The 25,982-nt window shown below is 41.2% G+C and overlaps 1 protein-coding gene across 1 annotated transcript in view; it reads left to right on the top strand.

Annotated features, from left to right (window-relative positions):
- Nucleotides 1-25,982, top strand: part of LOC131201699 (sodium- and chloride-dependent betaine transporter-like) — a 78,053-nt gene that overhangs the window by 2,466 nt on the left and 49,605 nt on the right. The window contains exons 2-6 of the mRNA XM_058189799.1: nt 1,142-1,353; nt 8,829-8,963; nt 12,969-13,109; nt 22,078-22,156; nt 24,783-24,915. Coding sequence (XP_058045782.1) covers nt 1,142-1,353; nt 8,829-8,963; nt 12,969-13,109; nt 22,078-22,156; nt 24,783-24,915 — 700 coding nt within the window. The remainder of the gene's footprint in view (nt 1-1,141; nt 1,354-8,828; nt 8,964-12,968; nt 13,110-22,077; nt 22,157-24,782; nt 24,916-25,982) is intronic.

Genomic DNA, 25,982 nt, shown 5'->3' with positions numbered 1-25,982 from the left:
TTTCAGCTTAGCTGCTTAGCCAGATACCATGTCTGTAAGAAAGATCTCTGGAGTTCCTGGCAAAAGATGCAGGGTGAGGTGACTGAGGCACAATAAGGTTGATTTGCACAACAAGTACAAATGTGTTGATGAAAAACTAAATGGAAAAGAAAGTGCAAAAGTTGGTGGTAGATAAGAAGTATCTCAGCCATCTGGAAAACTTTTCCACGATCTCCAAAGCACCTGAGGGTAGAACAAGAAGCAATGGGTGGAAACTAATCAAGGAGAGAAGCAACTTAGAACTAAGGAGAAATTTCCTGACAGTTAGAACAATTAATCAGTGGAACAACTTGCCTGCAGAAGTTGTGAGTGCTCCAACACTGGGAGTTTTTAAGAAGATGTTGGATAACCATCTGTCTGAGATGGTGTCGGGTTTCCTGCCTAGGCAGGGAGTTGGACTAGAAGACCTCCAAGGTCCCTTCCAACTCTGTTATTCTAAAAATTCTGATCAGTGGAAGGTGCAAATTAGGGAAGAGAATTTGTCTTGGAAAGCTAAAATTGGAATGCAAGGAAAATGAGTGATCTAAAAAGAAAGAAACGGAAGGAGGTGGAGTGTTGAGAGAGAGAGAGTTAAAATAACCCACTTGAACCTGTTATTCTTCAGTGTATAATTTTATATGATGATGAAATGCAAAGTGGGACAAAGCCAAAGTAACATACCTTTAGTAGAGACTCATTCCAGAGAATGAGCGCTAATGTTGCAAAAGATATCCAGGTCATCCCCAGGAGACTGAGGTTGTCTAGAGACCTTCTCTAGATGTTTGGATTGGATGAGTAAAGTAACATTTGGCAAGGCTGTTTCTGACATATCACAGTGCTACATTGTAAGCTTGTACGTGATAAATAATGTTTTCAACTGAACATGAAAACCTGTGGCTAATGCAATAATCTCAGAATAGGTATTTATCAGCATAGTAAATTCAGCACTGCCACAGCCTCAGAGTCATTTTGAAAGACAATTTCTACTCTCCGATTCTCCAGCTAGAAAGCCATGCTGTCTGGAGGATTATGGGAACTGAATTGCAATTTATATGGACTGAGCCAAAAAAAAAATTAATTTTGTGTGGAGATGTGATCCTCTCATTCTTCCCTAAACTTTCAGGGCCATGGGGAACAAAAAGAGTTGGGATGTGGAGCTCAATGGGACTGTGATTGTGCCGGAGACCAAGGCAAAACCACGGAAGGGGAAGGATGAACTAGAAGAAAGAGGCCAGTGGACCAACAAAGTAGAGTATGTGCTTTCTGTGGCCGGAGAGATCATCGGATTGGGAAATGTTTGGCGATTTCCTTATCTCTGCTACAAGAACGGAGGTGGTAAGTATCCAATATTCATAATTTGTCAGTGTCATGAAATTGCTTGGGACCATTGCTTATTATGCAAGAGCTTTGAAACAAATGTGAAGTTGCAAACGATTAGCAAACGATGTGCAATAGAGAGATTAAAGCATAAAACTGGCTATAAACATTTACAATGTAAAATGAACAACTCATAATAAAACCATCGGCTGTTGGACCAACCTGTGAATCATCAGATAACATCTCATCATCATATCTGGTGTGACAGATTGTTTGCACATTGTTTGTGCTGGCAGTGCAAAATGTTACAAGCCGCACATTTTCCTATCAGCAGGAAAAATCACAAATCTGTACAGCCTTCCATATGTTAGACTTTCTGTTTTAAAACTGTGCTAAAATCCTTGGTCTAGGGAAGAAGTAGAATGGGCACAGAATGGGAATGGCTAATGACCATGTCAAATGGTCATAAATATTCCTATTTCTATTTATGACTATTTGATAGTAGCAGCTGTTGTCTGGAGTTTTATATATCTACTATACTTGGCAAGAGTCTATATGAGCAGCACTGGTGTAGTATTTAAAGAAATGAACAGATACAGGGAGAATGCAAGCCATGAAATATCAATGAGTAAGAGTGAACTTCCCCTCTGCCCATCTCTCCCATTCCAGTCTAACTTGTGGAAGAATTTGGAGGAGGAAGTGCTAGGTATGGTTCTTGATCTTTTGGAGAAACAATAGGACATATAAACTAACATAGCCTTTGTGGCTGTTATGGCACATTGTCACAATACAGGGACTTCCCTTTATTCAGGTAGTCCTCGATTTACGACCACAACTGAGCCCAACGTTACTGTTGTTAAGTGAGACATTTGTTAAGTGAATTTTGCCCCATTTTATGACCTTTCTTCCTTCAGTTGTTAAGTGAATCACTGCAGATGAGAAGTTAGTAATCCGGTTGTTAAGTGAATCCAGCTTCCCCATTGACTTTGCTTTGTCAGAAGGTCACAAAAGGGGATCACGTGACCTTGGGACACATCAGTGGCCATAAGTCCGAAACAGTTGCCAAGCGTCTGAATTTTGATCACGTGATCATGGGGATGCTGCAAAGGTTGCAGCTGTGAACAACGGTCATCGGTCCCTTTTTTCAACGCCGTTGTAACTTGGAATGGTCATTAAATGAACTGTTGAAAGTTGAGGACTATCTATATAGGGGTATCTCGCTTCATAGTGCATAAGAGGTGGGACTTGCATTATAATATTGGGTTGCTTCATCTTTTGATCCCCTAAATTCCATTGCAAATACCAAAGTGAATGAATACGATAAAGGAGCACACTGCCGCCAGAGAATTAATTTAAAATATAGATATTCATGGGGAGAACCTACAGAGAGTGGGAGAGTCGTCAGGATCTTTAATGGCACAACAGATCTTGTTCAATAGGGATTCCTCACATTTCTATAGCTACATTCCACGTGCAGTCTCAGTGTAGACCATTGAGTAAATAAGATGACCAACTTTTTAACAATGAGAAGGAGGACACAAATAAATTGAAGAAAAAAATATCATAAATAAATAAAATTAATTATTAAAACCGAAACAATAACATAAGCGAATAAACTTGTAAATAAAATTATACATATTTGGAAATTATTAAATAGATAATGAATTAATAAAATGTGAATTATTGTGCTCACCTGTGTATGGTTGAATTTTCACTGAGAAAGAAGTGAGTTTAATGCATGCGTGTGTGCCATGTCGTGTTTCGGTAAGAAGTAAACAAAGCCACTTGCCCGCGACACACTCTTTCAAAACAATTCTCCTGTGTGGAGCGCATGCGTCTCATAATCGCTTCTCGTCACACTGTACCAAGCCTTGACGAATCATCTTGTCAAATACATCACATGCAACAGATCGGATCGACATCGATCGAATACAGAGATTTACAGATTAGTCTTCAAATATCGAAAAGGAGGACATGTAAAAGGACACTTTTCGAGAAAGGGCAGAACTTATGAAAGAAGGACTGTCCTCCCTAAAGGAGGACACTTGGTCACCATAGACTAAATAATGAGACAGGAAATCACATTTCCCCTATGACAACATATTGTGCTTGAGAAACTGGTAAGATGTTATCCTTCAGCAGAAGTGCTTGATGAACTAACTAAATATTGCACACTCGATGAACTTGAAACTGGAGTTTGGGAATGACCCACATTTGTGTAAAATACAGCTGAGGATGCATTATTCCATGTATCGCATTGGGTTCAATATGGATGCAAATTAACACGCCTTTATTGTTGGCCTCAAGTTCCAGTTATCCGGATTTAACTTGGCACTGAGAAAATAGTCGAGGATGTCAGAGGTCTAATGTTTTTAATGATGACTAGCATTCAGGCCAGAGGGAAAGACTTCTTGCTGAGGCCTTGCAATTAATTGTCCATCATGGGAAAATGCATCTCACTCAGAGTTATTATTGCCGGGACTAGCCAAAGAACCATAAAAAACAAAATCAGGGTTTTTTTTCTAGGAAATAGAATGCGAGTATTGCAAACAGATATTGTTTGTATTGCAAACAGATTGCAACAGTCCAGAAAACATGGGTCAGTGTGGAAAACAAAGCATGTGTTTCCTTTTCCTTCCTCCCCCCCCCCCCCGCAAAGTGATGGAGCTTATACCTTATGGGTTGGCCACTGAGACAGTTCATTTGAGCAAATTAGGATGGGTAGCATGCAGGATGGAAAGACCAAGGGAGAAAATTCTTGCATTCCACAACTCTAAGCTCCACAAATACCCCAAAACTCTTGGAAAAATCTGAAGATTCAAAGTTCCTATTCACATAAAGGCCCAAAACTTTGCATCTCGGATTAGAATAGAATAGAATAGAATAGAATAGAATAGAATAGAATAGAATAGAATAGAATAGAATAGAATAGAATTTTTATTGGCCAAGTGTGATTGGACACACAAGGAATTTGTCTTTGGTGCATATGCTTTCAGTGTACATAAAAAAAAAGATACTTTCATCAAGGTACAACACTTACAACGCTTAATGATAGTCATAGGGTACAAATAAGCAATCAGGAAACAATCAATATCAGTATAAATCGTAAGGATACAAACAAGAAAGTTACAGTCGTAAGTGGAAGGAGATGGGTAATGGGAACGATGAGAAGATTAATAGTAGTGCAGTTTTAGTAAATAGTTTGACAGTGTTGAGGGAATTATTTGTTTAGCAGAGTGATGGCGTTTGGGAAAAAACTGTTCTTGTGTCTAGTTGTTCTGGTGTGCAGCATTCTATAGCGTCGTTTTGAGGGTAGGAGTTGAAACAGTTTATGTCCAGGATATGAGGGGTCTGTAAATATTTTCACAGCCCTCTTTTTGATTCGTGCAAGATACAGGTCCTCAATGGAAGGCAGGTTGGTAGCCATTGTTTTTTCTGCAGTTCTAATTATTCTCTGAAGTCTGTGTCTGCCTTGTTGGGTTGCCGAACCAAATTATTTAATTATTTAGTAAATTAAGCGCTATTGTGGTGTTTCCTATTCCCTCCACCTCTTTTATTCATTTACCATGCCCACAAATTCTTAAGAGGTTAATCTTATATTCAGAACAGAAACTGGACTTTAATTTCTTATTACTGCCTTCCTTGCTAATTCAGTTCTGATAGTCCTGTAGGCCCTGATGCATAATCTTGTTTTTCCAGATTTTCTACATCAAGTGAATGTGTCAACGTCCGAGATGGTGACATCGAGGCCATGCCGCTGCGCGCTGTTTCGGAGTTGCCACAAGCGAGGAGGGCGGGGTTTCCACAGGGCACACAGATGGGTGTGAGGTATTGGGTGTCTTCGCCAGCCTCAAATGCCGCTGGCTCCTCCTCCTCGCTTCTTTGTCCCACCCCACCCCCGTGAGTCCCTGGGGACGACACCCCTCACACCCATCTGTGCGCCCCATGCAATCCCCTCTCTCCTCCTCACTTGTGGCAATTCTGAAATGGCACGCAGGGGCGTGGCCTCAATGTCGCCGTCTCAGATGTTGACAGAGTAATTTAATAACAGTGAAAAGTACCAGATTCAAGCATGAAAGAAGGCCCATTTTTTTCTTTATATATAACGTACGCGGATTTGCCCATAGTCTATGGAGAGATTAGAATCATGAAACATCCTGAAAATAAACTTGCTGATTTTGATTCACAGATCTCTGCCTCGGTCAAAAGTGTGGGATCAAGTTGTGAAATATCTTTTTTTTTAAAAAAAACAAAACCCAGCACTTTAATGATGCTGCTTTTGTATTTCAATTAAGGAAGAGAGTGGGAAATTCATAAATCAAGGAATGTCTACTCTATTAAAAAGCCATTGCTGATGAACTATCTTTGGCTTATATCAGAGGTCTTCAAACTTGGCAGCTTTAAGACTTGTGGACTTCAACTCCCAGAATTCTCCAGTCAGCTGCCTGGAGAATTCTGGGAGTTGAAGTCCACAAGTCTTAAAGTTGCCAAGTTTGAAGATCTCTGGCTTATATGATTCTACTTTCAACCAAGTTTTATAGACTTGGGAAGCAATTTACACAGAGGGTGTGCTGATAAGATAACAAATGAAAAGAGTAAGATTGGCATAGACAAAAAGGGTTGTTTCAGCATTCTCAGGTCCAAAGATCCATTGAGTTCATTTGCATTTTACATACCTTGAATGGTACAGATAGTCCTCGACTTACAACAATTCATGTAGTCACCGTTCAAAGTTACAGCAGTACTGAAAATATGATTTAGGAGAGTTTTCGCACTTACAATCCTTGCAGCATCCCCATGGCCAGGTGATCAAAATTCGGACATTCGGCAAGCGACTCACGTTTATGACGGTTGCAGTGTCCCAGGGTCATGTGATGTCTTTTGCTTTTACGGCCTCCTGACGAGCAAAGTCAATGGGGAAGCCAGATGCATTTAACAACCGTGTTAGTAAATGTATCGCCTGCAGTGATTCACTTAACAACTGTGGCAAGAAATATCTCACTTAACAACAGAAAGTTTGGACTCAATTGTGGTCGTACGTTGAGGACTACCTTTTCCTCGGATATTTTAATGTTGTTGTTTTTTGCATTTTAAAGATTTTTATTCTTTTGAAATAAGAATAAATTTTATGATTTTAATTGTAATACATAGGTTTTTGAATCGTAAGCTGCCCAGAGTCGTTTGTGAGCTGGGTGGCTATAGAAAAATAAAAATAAATAAATAAACAAAACAAGCAAACAAATGAATAAATCATCTCCGATCATCTCAAAGAATCTGCCAGGATATTAATGAGGCTGATTTCTACTTTTGTTTAGCTTTGGTTTATAACAAAAGAAACCATGTACCACAAAGACATTGTTAAGAATCACCTGGCCTGATTCCCAGGGAATCACACTTTGGCTAAGATGCTTGCAGCTTTGGAATTTCCCCTATCTGGAGAAATCTTAATATTAGGACCACCATTTCTGAGCTGCTAAAACCCAGATGCCACCAAACAGCAGCAAAGAGATAGAGAAAGCATTAGCTTTTTCAAGGTCAGAGGTGTTAGTCATACATGATAACAATTCAGTGTCTTTTTGATTCTATAACATAGCCTTCCTTAGCTGGTTGGATTACAATCTGCATAACCCCAGGCCTTTAATTTTCCTTACTGTTCCTCTTAATGCGGGTGAAGAAGGAGAGTGCAAAAGTTGGCTTGAAACTCAACATTAAGAAATCTAAGATCATGGCATCCGGCCCTCTCAATTCTTGGCAGATAGATGGGGAAGAAATGGAGGTAGTGACAGATTTTATTTTCCTGGGCTCCAAGATCACCACAGATGGGGACTGCAGCTAAGAAATTAAAAGACGCTTGGTCCTGGGGAGGAAAGCTAAGGCAAATCTAGACAGCGTACTAAAAAGCAGAGACATCACCCTGCCAAGAAAAGTGTGTATAGTCAAGGCTATGGTTTTCCCAGTTGCAATGTATGGCTGTGAAAGCTGGACCATAAGAAAGGCTGAGCGCCAAAGAATTGAGGCCTTTGAACTCTGGTGCTGGAGAAGACTCCTGCGAGTCCCTTGGACTGCAAGGCGATCAAACTGGTCAGTCCTAGAGGAGATCAACCCTGATTGTTTCTTAGAAGGTCAGAACCTGAAGATGAAACTGAAATACTTTGGGCACTTAATGAGAAGGAAGGACTCACTGGAGAAGAGCCCAATGCTGGGAAAGATTGAGGGGAAAAGAAGAAAGGGACGACAGAGAACGAGGTGGCTGGATGGAGTCACTGAAGCAGTAGGTATGAGCTTAAATGGACTCCAGAGGATGCTAGAGGACAGGAAGGCCTGGAGGAACGTTGTCCATGGAGTTGCAATGGGTCGGACACAACTTCGCAATTAACAGCAACAACTGTTTCTATGCTCTCACCATTGTCTTCTTTCTCAAGCAGTTTTCATTAGGATCTGATTTAATGATAAATAGCAAGTGGTACTCCAGAAGTTGATGAACAGTAACTACCAATATTCCTAGGAAGCATGAACTGCTTGGAAAGAAGAACAGTATTTCAAGTCAGCAGTATCTGGAATGCCTTGAGTTGCCTACTCTTGGCTTGATACAAGAATTTGTGTCACATTCCTAGAGTTGCCTCAAACAGTGACAATGGGCAATATATAGTTTTAATTAATAAACAAGGGTGCGCAGTGCTTCAGATGCAATTCCCAAAAAGGGATTTGGAAAGAATCTTGCAGAACATGTCCTAATTGCATAATTCTGGGAAAAAGCAGGGTGCTTAAAAAAGCTGCAAAGACGTGCTAGATTTTTGGTCCACACGTCTGTGGAGATTCTCAATCATCCAGGTCATGGTTGTCCCAAGGGTGCTTTTAAAAAGGCAACTGCCTTTTGAAACTTACATTTTCAAAATCACCTTTGGGTAAAGTGACCAGATTTCAGCGATGGCAAAGTGGGACACCATTGATGGGGGCGGGAAGAGGGGGGCTGTGCATGTGTGCTGAGTCTTGCCATCTGCCTGAAGGAGGAGGAGCGGCTGCTGCTTCTCCACTCTTCCAGGCAGGCTCAGCTCTCCTCTCGGCTCTTCCAGGCAGGCTCGGTTCTCCTCTCGGCTCTTCTCTTCCTCTCGGGTGAAGTCAAGTGGCGTCTCTCCTCCCTCTCGCGCCCCCTTCTCTGCCACTCCCCCTTCTCCGCCTCCTCCTCTTGCGTTGCCGCCTCCCATTTTCAGAATGGGAGTGAAACAAAAAAAATCAGGACTTATTGGAATTGATGCGGGACGCGGGACAAATTATTAAAAAGCGGGACGTCTGTTCACTATACCTTTGGGACATTTTTAGCTCACCTGCTCTTAAATACCTTTTGGGAAAGAAATTCACAAGTGCTGCAAAACTTTAGTGGAAAATATGCATAATTACCCTAATATGAAATGTTCTTTCTTCTTCTTCTTGAAAGCACATTTAGCAAATTACATTTGTTCCACCAACATTTCCTCCCTTTCTGTTACCAACAGGGGCCTTCTTAATTCCATATGCCATCTTTCTCTTTATCTGTGGAATTCCAGTCTTCCTCTTGGAGACAGCCTTGGGACAATACACCAGTCAAGGAGGAATCACTGCCTGGAGAAAGATCTGTCCTATCTTTGAAGGTACATTGGTGGTACATCAGAAATGCTGGTAACTTTCCATCAAGAACTTGGTGTACCTTTTGATTTGATTCCCTCTGAGTTTCCTAGCCACAGGGCATGGCTGAAGGCCAAAGGCTGACAGTGCACCTGTTTCATCCTATCCTCAAAGATAAAAGTGTGAGTCATCCTGAGATTTTCTGTTGGAGGTAGAATCAGTGTTGCCTAACCAAAGAGAGAGCTAAAGAAACGATCAGACTGGGGGGACTGGGACAAGGCACGCCTGGAGTTGGAACGCGTCCAGGACGCTGGAGAAAGCAAAGGGCAGATTCTTGGAAAAGGAATCTGGAATCAAAACAAAAAGATATGCCAGTGGTTACTTTTAAACATGTCCAGTGATGGGATTTAGATGAAAGTAGCAGCAAAGCAAATTATGAACTGGGGTAGGTTTGTGAAGGCATCTCTTTCCAGAAGCAGCTGGATATTGAAAACATTTTGAGTAGAGGTTAATCCTCTCTTGCAAAAGTTAGATTTTATTTATGTTAATTATGCACTCAATTCTTTTTCTTCTGGCCAGCCAGCAAATCAGAGTCTGCATCCTGCCCAGTAGAGAAGACTCTTGGCTCCATTCAGATCATGGACTAGCTTAACACATTTTAGCATAGTGGGTTGCACCATTCCAAAGTATATAGTTTGCTTGCAAATCAGTGTCTTAGTCAGCCTCAATCAATTGTGTTAGCGGGTTGTTCAAAAACAACCAATTTACACAATTTCAATCTGCAGATGGGAAAGATCAATTTTAATCATTTCTCATGAGCCTAAGTTTCATGCATGGGGCTTTGCAGATGTGCTGGAGCACAGTTTTCAACAATGAAACAGCCTGGAAGATGGGCTGAGGAAAATAGGAATAACATAGGATGCAGTAGAGCAGAGGTCTCCAAATTTGGCAACTTTAAAACTTGTGGACTTCAACTCCCAGAATTCCCCAACCCCAAGTTCTTTGCCTTCAGCTCTGATTTATAACATGGCTCAAAATAACATTTTACATAAACAGAGGTTTGTAGATTAAGGGCCATTTTAATTCTAATCTTGTGTACAGAGAAGTGGAAGAGAGATGGATTGCAGAGTTAGAGGTGTCCATTCATTATGGGTGATGTTCAGTGGTGGGTTTCTACCTGTTCGCCCCGGTTCAGGAGAACCGGTAGCGACGGCAGTGGGAAGCTTCACCCACCCACCCAGATGTCATCAAAAATGCTCTGTGCATGCGCTGAAGCACTGCACTCTACCGATAGCGAACCGGTAGCTCCGGGATTTGAATCCCACTACTGGTGATGTTGTAGTAACTGTGTTGTGTCTCGTCCGATCTCACCACAGCCGGGGCTTTCTTATCTGCTTCCGAACATGGAGGAATGTCCTAGTATGCCTCCCGGCCCCAGCCCTGGCTCCATGCCCAGACAGGCTGAAGAGGAGGAAGTATCTCCAGGCCCCAGCTCTGGCTCCATGCCCAGGCAAACGGAGCAACTAGACCCCTCCCCCTCCTCCACAGCATGTGAGCCTGAGGGAGGTCAATTGCCAACAGCTGCAGACTGGAGTGACCCTCGCGTCAGAAAACTTGATAGGCGGAGGCAACAGAAGGAAGGGAGGGGCAGGCCTGATAAGTGCTGAGTCATAGAGCCACACCCCATGGCCTATATAAAGGACCTGCTTTCTGGCATTCTCTGAGTCAGGCAAAGTCTAAACATATCTTGCTGAAGTCACTTTCTGGTCTCCTGCCTGCCCTGAGGACTTTGCTAGGACTTTGGCAGAGCTGCAGAGGCACGCCTGATTCGGATTTCCCTGACCCGGCCGTCAGTGGAGGAGTGGGACACGACAAACTGATGGTACACCACACATCATACAGCCAGCCATTTGTACTGCTAGGATACACAGCTGAGTACTGGGCTCCTCCTTCACTCTGTCCCCTAACTTATTCTTCCTGGATCAGGTAGAGCTTCTTAGCTGTTTCTTCTCCATTCTCCTATTTATGCTACACAGCCAGTTCAGCATTCCTTAAGCCTTCTGCAGTTTTCCAGATGTGATGGATTACAACCAGTGCTGAGTACAATTCAAAGGCCAGTCCCAATTGGCTGCTGGAAATAGAATGGGAGGGTGCTCATTGGGTCTGTCTCAGGCAGCAAAGTGAGAAGGATTGGCAGAAATACAACAGAGATCATCCACGTTAGAATGCGTCTAATGAGAGCAACTGTAAGGAAGTCGGCCAGCAGAATATGAACAAAGTTTATAAATTGTACATTAGCTTATATGTTTTGCTCTACAAGCGACTTTATAAGAGAAATCTGAAAAGCAAGTTTTCCCCCCAAATGCATATTGCTAGATTTTTTTTTTTAAAAAAAACCTTTTATTTATATGATGCATGTTGGTGCAAAGCATCAAAGATTATGACAGTTATCCCCCCAAATTTATAATGCCAAACTGAAAGTGTTATTTCTGACTATGTTCATTGAGAAATGTCCTGATGGAAATGCTGCTGCATCATTGCAGATTTTTTTTTTAACCAAGCTGGGCCAGTCTCAACATTTGGAGTGGGGTCAAAAGAAGAACCAATAAGGCAGCTTATAAATTAGCTGCCTATAATAACCTTGTACGCTTATTTTAAAGAATAAGCCTACAAGGTCCCTAACCCCTGCACCCTAAACTGCAGACCTGAAGTTAAGGTGGGTTAAGGTGATAGTACAATGAAACAGTGTGAAAGTAAAGTACTTATCCTATAGTTTACATCATGGGTGAAATCCAGCAGGTTCTGACAGGTTCTGGAGAACCGGTAGCAGAAATTTTGAGCAGTTCAGAGAACCAGCAAATACCACCTCTGGCTGGCCTCAGAGTAGGGTGGGAATGGAGATTTTGCAATATCCTTCCCCCAGGAGTGGGGAGGGAATGAGGATTTTATAGTATTCTTCCTCTGGTGTGGGGTGGGAATGGAGATTTTGCAGTATCCTTCCGCTGACACACCCACCCAGCCAAGCCACGCCCAACAAGCCAAGCCATGCCCAACAAGCCAAGCCACAGAACCGGTAGTGAAAAAAATTTGGATTTCACCACTGGCTTACATTGCATAGACTGAATCTACTGTTTTTCTCCAGAGTTTTCCATTTTCTCTCATGTATATTGTTAGCACCCGGAAACATCAGCAAAGAAGAGTTAATTCATCTGACAGGCTTTCCATTGTACATATTCCAAACAAGAGTTATGTTTGGGCTATGATGCATGACCAATCTAAAGGCCAAATCGCATGTGATGATAAATACATATTTCATCAACAACGTTCAATCTAACAATTTCATTTGAGAGGTAGATCAAGGGCACTGCACCGTTTTCAAAATAAAACTCTGCGCTGAGTTTTGCTTCCAAAAATTCATGAAAAAAGAAGCTGTCAAAACCAATATTGTATTTTTTCCTCTTCTTCCTCCTCCTTCAGCTTCTATGCCCGACCTTGGAGGGGAAGTGGGACGAATCTTATTGTCTCTTGGATGTTGTCCAAAGGATATAGAATAGAATAGATGTTTTTATTGGCCAAGTGTGATTGGACACACAAGAAAATTGTCTTGGTGTATATACCCTCAATGTACATAAAAGAAAAGATACGTTTATTAAGAATCATAAGGTACAGCACTTAATGATAGTCATAGGTTACAAATAAGCAATCAGGAAACAATATCAATATATCAATTTTAGCTAGCATATTATTTAAAAAAACTAGCTAATATTGCTAATAGTTCAGGCCTGTCAAACTGGAGGCCCAGGGGCCAGATATGGCCTGCACAGGCCACACCCACCCCATCTCCACAAAGGCAAAACACATCGCAATGTGTCACAATACGGCCCACAATGATCGGGTTTGACACCTCTGTAATAATTAGTTTGTTGTGAACACGTGAACCCAGAAAAGTGTTAATTGAACAAACCACACTTTGAATACCCTTGATGTCTTGATGTTTTATGTAAACACACCTATCTTTTCTCTTCTTTCAGGAATTGGATATGCTTCACAAGTGATTGAATCTTATCTGAATATTTATTACATTGTCATTCTGTCTTGGGCCCTATTTTACCTCTTCAACTCCTTCTCAGCTGTATTACCCTGGTCCAATTGCAACAACTACTGGAACTCAGGTAGGTGCATGAATACCCATGCCTGCAACTACCTGCAGGAAATAACAACAGTAGTAAGAAGTACATCTACTGGCTTTTGAGTGGCAAAACAGCATGGACTTATGATATGTGCACCAGTGCCTTTAGGTCAGTGATTCTCAACTTTGGCAGCTTTAAGAAGTCTGGACTTCAACTCCCAGAATTCCCCAGTCAGCAAGGCTGGCTGGGAAATTCTGGGAGCTGAAGTCCAGACATCTTAAAGTTGTCGAGTTTAGGAAGCACTGCTTTAGGTGAATGGCATGTTATGTTTTCTTTCTCTGACTCAGTAAATGTGTTACATATGTGGGGTGTGAACTTTCTTGAAATTGGACAACCTTGGCATTCTTTCACTTAGAAAACAAATTCCTTATGTAAAGAAGACCACTTAAAATTGTAGAACTTTTTGTTTTGGCTCCTCATTAAGGGAAGGTTGCAAAATTATAAGTGGATTGCAACCACCAGATTTGTGTTTGTGTTGTTTGGATAGGAAGCAGAGAGGCTACATCTCTGTCTCTTCTTTCCCACTTACCCAGCCAACTTTTCACACCTCCAGTGAATTGGAATAAAAATCCCATCCCATTAAAAATGATGTAGAAGTATCTTTGGGTAGGCTAAGGCTCAAGAGGGAGCAGATGATGAAAGGATTGTCCTGCCAACATCATGTAAGCTCTACTTCAGGGGTGCCAAACTCAAGGCCTGCGGACAGGATCTGGCCCAGCCTGAAAATAGTGAAGCATCGGCCCGCGGTGCCTCTGCCAACAAAAATGGAGCATGGGAGGGCCACACATGCTACCCCTCTCAAATTCCATTTTTGCTAGTAGAGGGTTGCAGGAGGCTGTCGCAGCTGAAAATGGATCTCACAAGGACTGTGGGCAGCCCCCCTCCCTGTGCTCCGCTTTTACTGGCAGAGGGTTGCAGGAAGCCGTTGCAGTTGAAAATGGAGCTCGGGAGCCCATTTTTGCTGGCAGAGCACTCGGGCCACCACAGGTGCCCCGACATGAGTGATGTTGAGCTGGCCATGCCCACCTTGGTCATGCCCACCCTGGCCCTGAGGTCAAACACAACCCTGATGTGGCCTTCAATGAAATCAAGTTTGACACCCTTGCTCTACTTCTTTGTACTTGCATTATGATCTACTCATATGAAAGTGATGAGATGTATGTCACAATGGTATGGTCGTACTTCTATCATTTTCACACTTCTGATCTCAGCATATCGGGGTGGTAGATTAGTGGAGGTGGTTTTTGCACTTTAGTCAAAAGCACTGAAGCGCTTCCAGATTGAAAGGATTAGCCGGTGACATCACTGTTGTCTTGGGTATGCCCAGTTGTCCTCGGCAGGAGTTGGAGTGAAGGACGAGAACTCAACCCCGCCTCATGGCAGCTCTTGGGTCTCGAACGTGAGCTTGCTAACCTCCTGCTCATCATTCTAACCACTCGAGCCGCCTTGCTCCTTTAGTGGAGATGGCTGAAAACCATTCTCCCATCAATAAATTCAAGCTCTTCTCTACAATCTTAGCACACCAGTCTGATTGTTTGGGATGCAGACCATTTTTTAAAAGTTGATCTCAACCTCTGGCCTCAAGAATGATGGCATGAACTGAGTCTGCCCCATAGTAATCAGATGCAGCAGAATTCCTTGCCTTCCCCTTACATGCCAGTGGGTACCCATGTCTTTATTTAGGCAGAATTCTATTTGTTTTATTTTGTGGAAATGGATAAACTCTGGAAAAGCAGGGCAACCCAATAATGATTCAGGTTGACCTCTGAACATTTTTTATGTTTTGCTTTGCATGTTCACTTTACCTCCTTTCTCTGGGGGGTGGGTTGGGTTGTAGAATATGAGTGTTATTCTCCATCCTCCGTCATTCAGCCCTTCAGGGTAGATCAGACTAAATGAATGTCATGTATTTCTGTAATATGTTTAATGTCAATCTACACTAATGGAATCCTACAAGACTGAATGCATTCCCACCACCTCATCTTTATGTCTAAGACATTAACTCACATTACATTCCTACCCTGAACACAACCCTCTTTTATCTGACCATTGTCTTTGCCTTCTGTCTCTCAAGGCCATTCCCTTACCCTCTATATCTCCCTATCACCAGATGTTTATGTGTATGTCCCATTGTAGACACACCTTCTACTTCTGTTCTGTAGTCAGCCTTTTCTCTACACATCTCTAGGAGACAGCAGGGCAATTAGATAATTTTTAAACCCCGGGTTCAGTGTTGTAAAAGAGGGGTTGCCTTCCCAGAGGGGAATGGGACAACTTGCTACAGCCAATTTGCTGTGGCCAACTCACCATGGCCAACTCACCATGGCCAACTTGCTACAGAACAACCCACTCTGGGACAATTTAACAATTCTATTTAATGATTTAAAGTAAATAAAAAGTTATTTTAATTTTTTGCCATTCACATTTCATTCGGTTCGCCCTTTTGCATCCTTTCCGTAATGATTCTATTCCACCATTTCTTTGATATTAGTATTTCTTGTCCCACAGCAAGTTGTCCTCAAATTAATAAATAAATAAATAAATAAATAAATAAATAAATAAATAAGTTGGCCGTGGTGAATTGTCCACAGCAAGTTGGCCGCAGTAAGTTGGCCATGGTTGTTAGGGTTCCAAGGAACACCTCCAACGAACTAAATCTCTGAGGCCTAAGGTTCCTCAAAGTTCCAATTTATTCGAGATGTCATGTTGGCACATCTGGAAAAACCCAAATCTGAAAGCTTCCAGGTTTTCCACACCCAGCTCTACAGTTCACAGCCCTGCCCCACACCCACAAGTTCATCACATTGTCCAATCAACTCTTCACACTCAACTGGATACAGGATTCAGGCAGTCTCCAGCAGGTGCAGGCAAAAGTCCTTGAATACGGAATGTTGTTATGACTAACTTTCTACTGCTCCAACAACCCCTCCCAATTTCCCCAGCTAAAATACATGGCAGTTAAGAAGAAGAAGAAAAGTCTTCCAAAACTGACAGTAAGTTGGCCATGGTGAGTTAGCCATGGCAAGTTGGCCTCAGCAAATTGTCATAGACCCTCCCAGAGACAGTAGCAATGGACACTTCACTTCCTTTGAAAAATCTTGTTGTATTTGGGAATCCTTTAGCTAGTTTTACCAAAGGGAATCTAAAACTTCTAAGTCCTCCATTGATGGCATCATTAGAAATTAAGCTGAGTCCTATCAAAGGAATTTACAAGATGGTATGCAATATTATGTATTCTTCCATGTTTCTGTTGTGTCCCCTAGGCAGTAATAAACCTCACACAATGTTTATCAGGTGCAATTTCCTCACAGTGTAGTACTTCAACATCCAAATCTCCTTTTTGGCTACTCCTGTCTTTCTCCTGGCGTACCCTCCCAAGTTCCTTAAAGGCAGAAGGTACATCTCTCTTCCTCATAACATTGCATGACTCAGCTTTTACATAACACAATGCTTTGTCCAAATTGGCAGATGTCTTGTTTGGACTGCCCATCTTTCAGCTTCAACTTGTTACTGATTTTGTTTAACTTACTTCCTGCTTAATTAAATAATAAATAAGGAGATGTGTGTCAAAAGTCAAGATAGCAACCATGATTGTTTTTCTCTGTGGCCATCCCTTTCTCATAGGAAAGTGGGAAGCATTCTACCCACCCCCCCAATCCATCAAACAATTTGTAAATATGAAACCCATTTCTTTTAAAACATTTACAAAGGGTATAAATCTACTACTGTATCTCTTTTATCTCTAGTACCTATATTTTAAAATCTTTTACACATCAATCACATTTACATTTCTAACCCTTAGCACCACTACCCTGGCCTCTATACTTTAAAAATTTCTCTCGTGTCTTTTCCACTCTTTTCCTCATATGCCCTCCTAAATCAGTATCTGGCTTTGATCTTCTGAGCCAACCACATTCATCTGGTCTCTCTCTTCCATGTATTGGCATCCACTCTGTGTGTGTGTGTGTGTGTGTGTGTGTGTGTGTGTGTTGTTGTTGTTGTTGATGATGATTATGATGATGATACAAGGAACACTTGCATCAAAACCATTCCACCATTTTGTCTTCTCGATACCAGAGCTTCCATGCAGTACTTCTCTGTGTTATTCAATGGTATATAATTGTTAATGTTCCATGATAAACTTTTCCTAACTTTTTCCTTATAACTTTGCTGTAAGTAGTCTATCTTTCAGATTCTGTTGAATCTCTCAAACATGTTAGTCTCCCATTTGCTTGATAATAATACATTGACGTCCTCCTCCATAATTTTATTCTTTGCTAAACATTTTCATAAGTAAATTGCCTCCCATTATTAGAGACAAACTCCTTCCCTACTGAAAGCAACAGAACAATATAGCAATAGCACTTAGATTTATATACCGCTTTACAGTGCTTTACAGCCCTCTTTAAGCAGTTTACAGAGCCAGCATATTGCCCCCAACAATCTGAGTCCTCTTTTTACCTACCTCGGAAGGATGGAAGGCTGAGTCAGTGGGACTTGAACTGTCGAACTGTTGGCAACCAGCAGTCAGCAGAAGTAGCCTACAGTACTGCACTGTAACCACTGCTCCACCACGGCTCTTCAATATTCTGTCATTCCTGCCGAAATGTGATACCATATCTACTTCTGGCCATTTATAATAGTCAATCAACATTATAGCACAATGGTAACCCACTGGAATCCTATCAAAGGGTCCTATAATGTCAATAACTACATTCTCTGAAGAAGGACTTGGAAGTAGCTTAGATGTAATGGTGTAACCCCTCCGTTCAATTGCCTCAGGTCTCATGCTGCAAACCTGTAGTAAAAACTGCTGCTGAACTACATAACCAAAAGTTATCTTTACAGGTAAACATACCTGAATTTTAGTTTGTCAAGTCATTGGGCTTGAAAAGAGCCAGTTTGATCTAGTGATTAAGGCACCAAGGCTAAAAACCAAGCAGACTGTGAATTCTAATCCTAGTTGTGAAAGCTTTTACATTCCCTCAGCCCAGCACACCCAGCGGTGAAATCCATTTACCTTCACTACCAGTTCGGGAATGGAAGAGTGCACCCCTCTTCTGCGCATGCACAGAGCCTTCTGTGCATGTGCAGAGGGTCAAAAACAGGACGTAATGATGTCCCGGTGGGTGGGTGCAGTTTCTCACCCCTGGCTCTACCAGTTCGCGCGAGCCAGGTAGATCCAGCTGGATTTCACCACTGAGCGCACCACATAGTGTGGTTGTTCTGAGGTAAATAGGAGGAGGAAGGAATATGATGTGTATCCGCTGCCTTGAATTTACTTATTAAATAATAAAGGTTGGATGAAAATATAATAAACAAATAAAATAAAATAAAAAATAAGTGCCAAACTGTCAACTTTTTGAACACAGGCAGACTCTGGTAATATAGAATGTTGATCCAATGTCAGTTCCATCTCTTTTCTGTGGTGCATCATTTTCTATCCAAGAGAAATAAAACCAGTGTTATTCTTTCATAAAAATAATAACATTTGGTTCTGTAGCAACATGTGTGCAACTTCCACGCCACAGAGCATATTGACACCCAAACTAAACCTTTCCCCTTTTGGCTACTCAGTCCTTCCTCCCAGTTTACACTTCCAAGCCCCTTAAAGGCAAAGTACGCAGAGTATTCGACAGCCACCCATTCTGTGCTTCATGACCTTTCTCCTGCTTTCTCTTCTCTGCATTAGTCACACTTTTTTCCATAATATCCTCTCATCCTCTTATTTATCTAACACTCCTAGATGCTTTGGTGGTGCCCTCTTGTCTCTAAATGTTTTTTTACATGAAAAGGGGTGTGAGGGGGACAGAATGTACACAGAGAGACAAATGCAAAGAGGAAGGAAAGGGTTTGGGTCTGCAATCCTAAATTACAACAGTCAGCATGACTTGATAACCATCTGCATTCCAGAGACATCTGGATTTCATATATGTTTGAGGAACTGCCATATTGTTTGGGAGCCCCAGACAGGAGGAATCCAATAAAAAGAAGGATGGATGTTTTATTAAAGCCTCAGGGTCTCTCAGAATCAGTTTTCTTGGAGCAGAAACATTTATGTTACTAAAAGCATCTCAGCTAAGTTGAATTGAATTGAGTACTTTATTTAGCCAAGTGTGATTAGACACACAAGGAATTTATCTCCGGTACAAAAGCACTTAGTGTATATGCAAAGCAAAATAATAATAATAATAATAATAATAATAATAATAATAATAATAATAATAATAATAATAATAATAGCCTTCTGCAGCTGAACAAGATCACCATTGGTCAACTGCAGAAGGCCACCTTACTGGGATCTGCTCGCATAATTCGCCGATACATCACACAGTCCTAAACTCTTGGGAAGTGTTCGACTAGTGATCTGTGATACGAAATCCAGCATAGTTATCTCGTTTGCTGTGTATACTGTCATTTTGTGTAAATAAAATAAAATAATAATAATAATAATAATAATAATAATAATAATAATAATAATTAATAATTAATAATAATAATAATAATAATTAATAATAATAATGATAATGATCTGTGATACGAAATCCAGCATAGTTTGCTGTGTATACTGTCATTTTGTGTAAATAAAATAATAATAATAGGGATACCCATTGTCATCAGAGCACTTGGTACCATGTCCAAGAATTTTATAAGATGCATCAACAAATGGCAGCTTCCTGCAATAACACCAGCAGAACTGCAAAAAACTGTGCTACTTGGAACATCGTACATCTTAAGAAGGTACTTGGTTGATACCTAGGATGCTGGCAGCAACCTGTATCAACCATTAGCACTAGTCAATGCTATTTGTGATGTATTTTTGAATGTTCAGTTGACTGGGTTTCATTTTTAATGAATAAAGTAAATAATACTAATAATACTAATAATAATGCAGTCCTAAACGCTTGGGCAGTGTTCGACTAGTGATCTGTGATACGAAATCCAGCATAGTTATCTCGTTTGCTGTGTATACTGTCATTTTGTGTAAATAATAATAATAATAATAATAATAATAATAATAATAATAATAATAATAATAATAATAATAATAATGATGATGCAAGCACTTAAAAGCAATTGCCGCTCACCATTGGTCAGCTGCAGAAGGCCACCTTACTGGGATCTGTTCGCATAATTCACCGATACATCGCGCAGTCCTTAGGACACTTGGGAAGTGTTCGACTAGTGATCTGTGATACAAAATCCAGCATAGTTATCTCGTTTGCTGTGTATACTGTCATTTTGTGTAAATAAAATAATAATAATAATAATAATAATAATAATAATAATAATAATAATAATAATAATAATAATAATAATAATAATAATAATAATAATAATATAATACAATCAATAAAAGAGGGAGTAAAGAAGATAATAAGGATAAGTAATAATATTACAGCCACAGTACAGAAGCGGCCAAAATTGTGGAAACCTTTGGGAAAAGTGTATTTTCTAAAACTAGCTAATAATATCAATTTTGGGGAGCAGTACCATAAAATCATATATCAATAGAAAATTAATTTAATCAAGAATGTAATGCAATAACTTTTATGAAGGATTTCCTATTAGAATAGCAGTTACAGTATAAAGAAGAAAAGTGGAACACATAGAAAAAACAAGATATACAAAAATTATCACCATAGAAAAAACAAGATATAGAAAAAGAATCATGTCAGTTAATACTTAGTTGGGTAACCTTTAGCATGAATTACGGCCTTACGATGTCTTCCCATGGAGTGAACCAAGTCTTCTAGTTCTCCAGCTGTTATAATGTGAAACCAAGAATGATTGTTTTTATTAACTGGGTTTTATTGCTGGGTTGCTTCTGATTAACAAGTTTCTTTAATCGGCTCCATAGATTTTCAATTGGGTTAAGGTCTGGGCCATTTCAGCAGTGGAATATGATTATCTTGAAATGCCAGAAAAAAGTGGTGTTATTAGCCATCAAACCTCAAATATACACTTTTCCCAAAAGGTTTCCACAATTCCACTACTCTATATGGGTTAATAGACATTAACCCATATTAGGCAGCAAATTGGGTGTTCCATAGAGTGATGGCCAGTAGAGTTAGGACGCAGTGGCTCAGTGGCTAAGACACTGAGCTTGTCAATTAGAAGGTTGGCAGTTCAGTCGTTCGAATCCCTAGTGCCACGTAACGGAGTGAGCTCCTGGTACTTGTCCCAGCTTCTGCCAACCTAGCAGTTCAAAAGCACGTAAAAAATGCAAGTAGAAAAATAGGGACCACTCTGGTGGGAAGGTAACAGCGCTGCATGCGCCTTCAGCGTTGAGTCATGCAAGTCACATGATCACGGAGAATGTCTTTGGACAGTGCTGGCTCTTCGGCTTAGAAACAGAGATGAGCACCGTCCCCTAGAACTGGAAACGACTAGCACACATGTGTGGGGGAAACTTTACCTTTAGAGTGATGCCACGAGGGGGAAAAACTGTCCTTGTGTTTAGTGTTTTGGCTTGCAATCCCCTACAGTGCCATCCTGAGGGAAGGAGTTGAAAGAGTTTACGTCCAGGATATGAGAGGTCTACAGCTATCTTCTCAGCCCTCCTTCTGGCCCATGCAATATACAGGTCTTCTATGGAAAACAGGCTAGTTGCAGTTGTTTTTTCTGCAGTCTTAACTATCCATTGGTGTCTGTACCTATCCTATTTGGTTGCTGTACCACATGAGATAGTTTGGAACCTGAATAGATGTTCTAAGCCGGGGTCTCCAACCTCGGCAACTTTAAGACTTTTGGACTTCAACTCCCAGAATTCCTCAGCCAGCAAAGCTAGCTGAGGAATTCTGGGAGTTGAAGTCCACAAGTCTTAAAGTTGCTAAGGTTGGAGACCCGTGTTCTAAGTGCATGGAGATTTGTACTGATTATGGGGTTGGAGCAGTTGACCTTCAAGATGTCTTCCTACTCTTACACATGTCTCTTTTTCTCCTGGCAGAATACTGTGTGGACGGTCTGAATGTCTCCGATTCTGGGAATAATACTAATGCCACTTCTCCAGTTATCGAGTTTTGGGAGTACGTATTTCAATAGTTTAGGTTATTTATTTCCTTTCCTTAAATCCCTTCCCTATGATTTAGAGGGGATATGTATAGAGCTGGCCTTGCTGAAGTTCAAAGGGAAGGAAATTCATAGGCTGCAGGTGGAGAAAACATGGGGTTATATCCTCACGTTTTTGAAGTAGTGAGGCCTAGTAGTGAAATCCAATTTTTTTTACTACCAGTTCTGTGGGCGCGGCTTGGTGGGTGTGGCAGGGGAAGGATACTGCAAAATCTCCATTCCCTCCCCACTCCAGGGGAAGGATACTGCAAAATCCCCATTCCCTTCCCACTCCTGGGGGAAGGATATTGCATAATCTCCATTCCCACCCCACTCTGGAGCCAGCCAGAGGTGGTATTTGCTGGTTCTCCAAGCTGCTCAAAATTTCCATCACCCAGTTCTCCAGAACCTGTCAGAAACTGCTAGATTTCACCCCTGGTGAGGCCTACAGAAAAAGCAGGCATTGCATACATCTTGATAAAAAAAATATCAAGATGGCACTACTGCATTCCATATCATCTGCAATTGATGGTTGCTTTTTCCTTCTTCCTATCAGGTTTCTTTACCGTCCTAAACATCTGGACAGCATCTTCCCAGAAATATAGCTTCTAAAGTAATGTGAGGCATGTAAATTGTTGGTAGACTTTATTATATATTTATTTGTCACATTTTTATCTTATGTTTCATACCGAACTCAGATATCACTGCAGTTGCAGTAGGATGGCTGGGCAAGGAGGCTATTTTGAGAATAGCAGAGAGAGAAAAATCCAGATATTTAGATTAATAAGGGAAGGTAAACAATCAGCAGGAAAGCAACCTGATGGTGACATGATAATAGCAGTAGGCTCTAAATGAAATACTTCATAGAATTAGGGCTTTTTACACAAAAATATCTACTGTATATTACAAAAATTGACCAGTTTTTCCTGTTGAATCATAGTGGCAAACTATACTGTATATTGTATTAGGGGATGCGGTGGCTCAGGGGCTAAGACGTTGAGCTTGTCAATCGAAAGGTCAGCAGCTCAGTGGTTCGAATCCCTAGTGCTGCCGTGTAACGGGGTGAGCTCCCGTTACTTGTCCCAGCTTCTGCCAACCTAGCAGTTTCGAAAGCACGTAAAAATGCAAGTAGAAAAAATAGGGACCACCTTTGGTGGGAAGGTAACAGCGTTCTGTGCGCCTTTGGCGTTTAGCCATGCCGGCCACATGACCACGGAGACGTCTTCAGACAGCGCTAGCTCTTTGGCTTTGAAATGGAGATGAGCACCTCCCCCTAGAGTCGGCAACGACTAGCACGTATGTGTGAGGGGAACCTTTACCTTTATAGTATATAAATATTATGCTGCTTTTTCCCATTATGCTGTCTCTTTGAGGAGGAACATACATGCGATCAACTCAAACCTAGTTAAGTCATTGATTAATTTCTGGGAAAAGTGCCTAAATTTTATGAAGGCAAGTGGGAAATACATGCCACTGTCTATCCATAAGCTTATCAGTATCCCCAACACATTTTCTCTCTCCCTCAACACTCTGTCACCAATAAAGACTGTACAGTTTGTCGCCTTTAGTCTGGATAGCAAGGATAACCAGCACTATCATTATTCTGGTAAGACCGAGTAATGGTCTGTGAGGATGACCTTGGGAGACAGGAGAGGAGTCACAGCCTTGACAATAATCATGCAAAAGGTATCTCAGCCCACACAAGGAAAGTTGGCATGGGAACATCTCAGAAGGGATCCTTTTCTGGAAAGTAAAAGAGGGAAAAGTGCTTTCAAACTTGCAAGGTTCTGTTACTATTGCTTACAATAAGTGTTAATAATGCTGTAAGGGTTCCAAGTAACACTCCCAATGAAATCAAACTCTGTGGCTTGAAGTTCCTTAAAGCCAACTTTTATTAGAGATGTCATATTGGCACATCTAGGAAACCCCAAATCTGAGAGCTTCTGGGTTTTCCTCACTCAAAAGAAAGTTCAAGTCCTTGCCCCTCACCCACATGTCCATCACACGAACCTATCAGGCATCCTCCAGAACAGAAGATACCTCCTCATTTTTCTCAGCACAGCTGCAGGGCACAATGGCCTTGACTTTCTAAAAGAATTCTATTTTGACTACATATCTTCTTCACTCTATACAATCCCCCCCTCCCATTTTCCCACAGTAGAATTTGTGCTTTTGGCCTTGAAGATTTTGAAGGGCTAACACAGGGGTGTCAATTTGGCCCACTGGATGCTTAAATCTTGCCCACGGGACCACTCTGGAAACAATGAAGGACTGGCCTGTGGTGCCATTGCCAGCAGAAACAGAGCTTGAGAGCTCATTTTCGCTGGCAGAGCACTCAGGCCACCACAGATGCCCTCAACATGAGTGACATCAAGCTGGCCATGCTCCCCCTCCCCCGAGGTCAAACACAACCCGATGTGGCCCTCAATGAAATCGAGTTTGACACCCCTGGGCTGACAGATACTGTTGTGTCTAACCTGTAGTGGCCAAGTTAAACCAAAGACCTTTAGTGAAGAAAAGCTGTCAAGGAAGCAGGTATGAAGGGTTAATAGGAGCTGGCAGAAAGATGCCTCACCTCCCCCATCTTTTCATCTGTCCTCTCAGGAGGCGAACGCTGAAAATAACAGACGGTCTTCACAATCTGGGCACTGTGCGCTGGGAGTTGGCTCTCTGCCTCTTGCTGGCCTGGATCATCTGCTATTTCTGCATCTGGAAAGGAGTCAAGTCCACTGGCAAAGTAGGAGTTACCCTTTGCTTGGTTAATGCTTAAATGGCTTTGCTTTCTTCTGTCCTGTGAGTCTTTTTGCATCAGAGAGTAGCAGGATAAAAGTATGCATGGAATATATGCATGTCTAGGTAGAGGGGGAATATTAGAAATAATTTGTTCCATTTTAGTGGGGATTAAGACTTGAGGAAAAGGTCAAATTACAGCCCCATCCGTAATTTTTATAGCAATAACTTTGCAAAAAATAATAATAATAATCATCACAAACTTCTTCAATTTTGTACCTTCAGATGTTTCAGATTACAAATCCCATGACAGCCAATAGTGTTGTACACAGTGATAGGAACTGTAATCCAACATATGCGAAAGACTCGGGGTTGGAAAAATTGATCTAGTCCATACTTGGCTCATATTACCTGATCAAAAAATGTGGACCTACATTATGTAGCGTGGACCTACATTAATTTCAAGAATAGCATTTACTTGTGAGAATTTTTTCAGTAGGAGGTGACGATAGTTACTACATAGGAAAGTTCATGGAGGGCAGGTATGCTAGCATTTGAGGTATCAATAGTCTTGTTCAACTTTTGCAAAATTCCCGTAGAACCATCTTATTCTAGGTTTTACTAGTTGTTAGAAATCCGAGGCAGAAGAGTCCCCCTGCTTCTGGATTTCCCAGAACCATTGAAGTAGCCAAGATTAGAAATTTACTATTATTGATGATACATCTAGTCCATTTGTGAGACTGAGTTTGAGGAACATTGTTAACAGTAATTCCTTTCCTCCCCGTTGGGCCCCTTTTTAGAGGAAATGTTGGGAAACTATTGTTTAATCTTTAGACTGTTAACCTCTGATGTTCCGTACAACATCAGAGGTTAATAGTCTAGGCTGGAGGAGGTCACTTGGGAATATTACATCATTCCATTCAATTTCAGTGAAGCATTTATACTTTTGAATGTTGCCTAAGTTAATGATGAGCTAGATGAGGAAAACAAGCTGACGTTACCTCTGGATAAGAGAGAGGTGTTATAGATAAAGAGGAAACTGGATCTGAATTTGTTGGTTTGGACAATATTTGT

This window comes from Ahaetulla prasina, chromosome 7, assembly GCF_028640845.1.
Source record: "Ahaetulla prasina isolate Xishuangbanna chromosome 7, ASM2864084v1, whole genome shotgun sequence".
NCBI classification, from domain to species: domain Eukaryota; kingdom Metazoa; phylum Chordata; class Lepidosauria; order Squamata; family Colubridae; genus Ahaetulla; species Ahaetulla prasina.
This window is presented reverse-complemented; position numbering and strand designations above follow the sequence as displayed.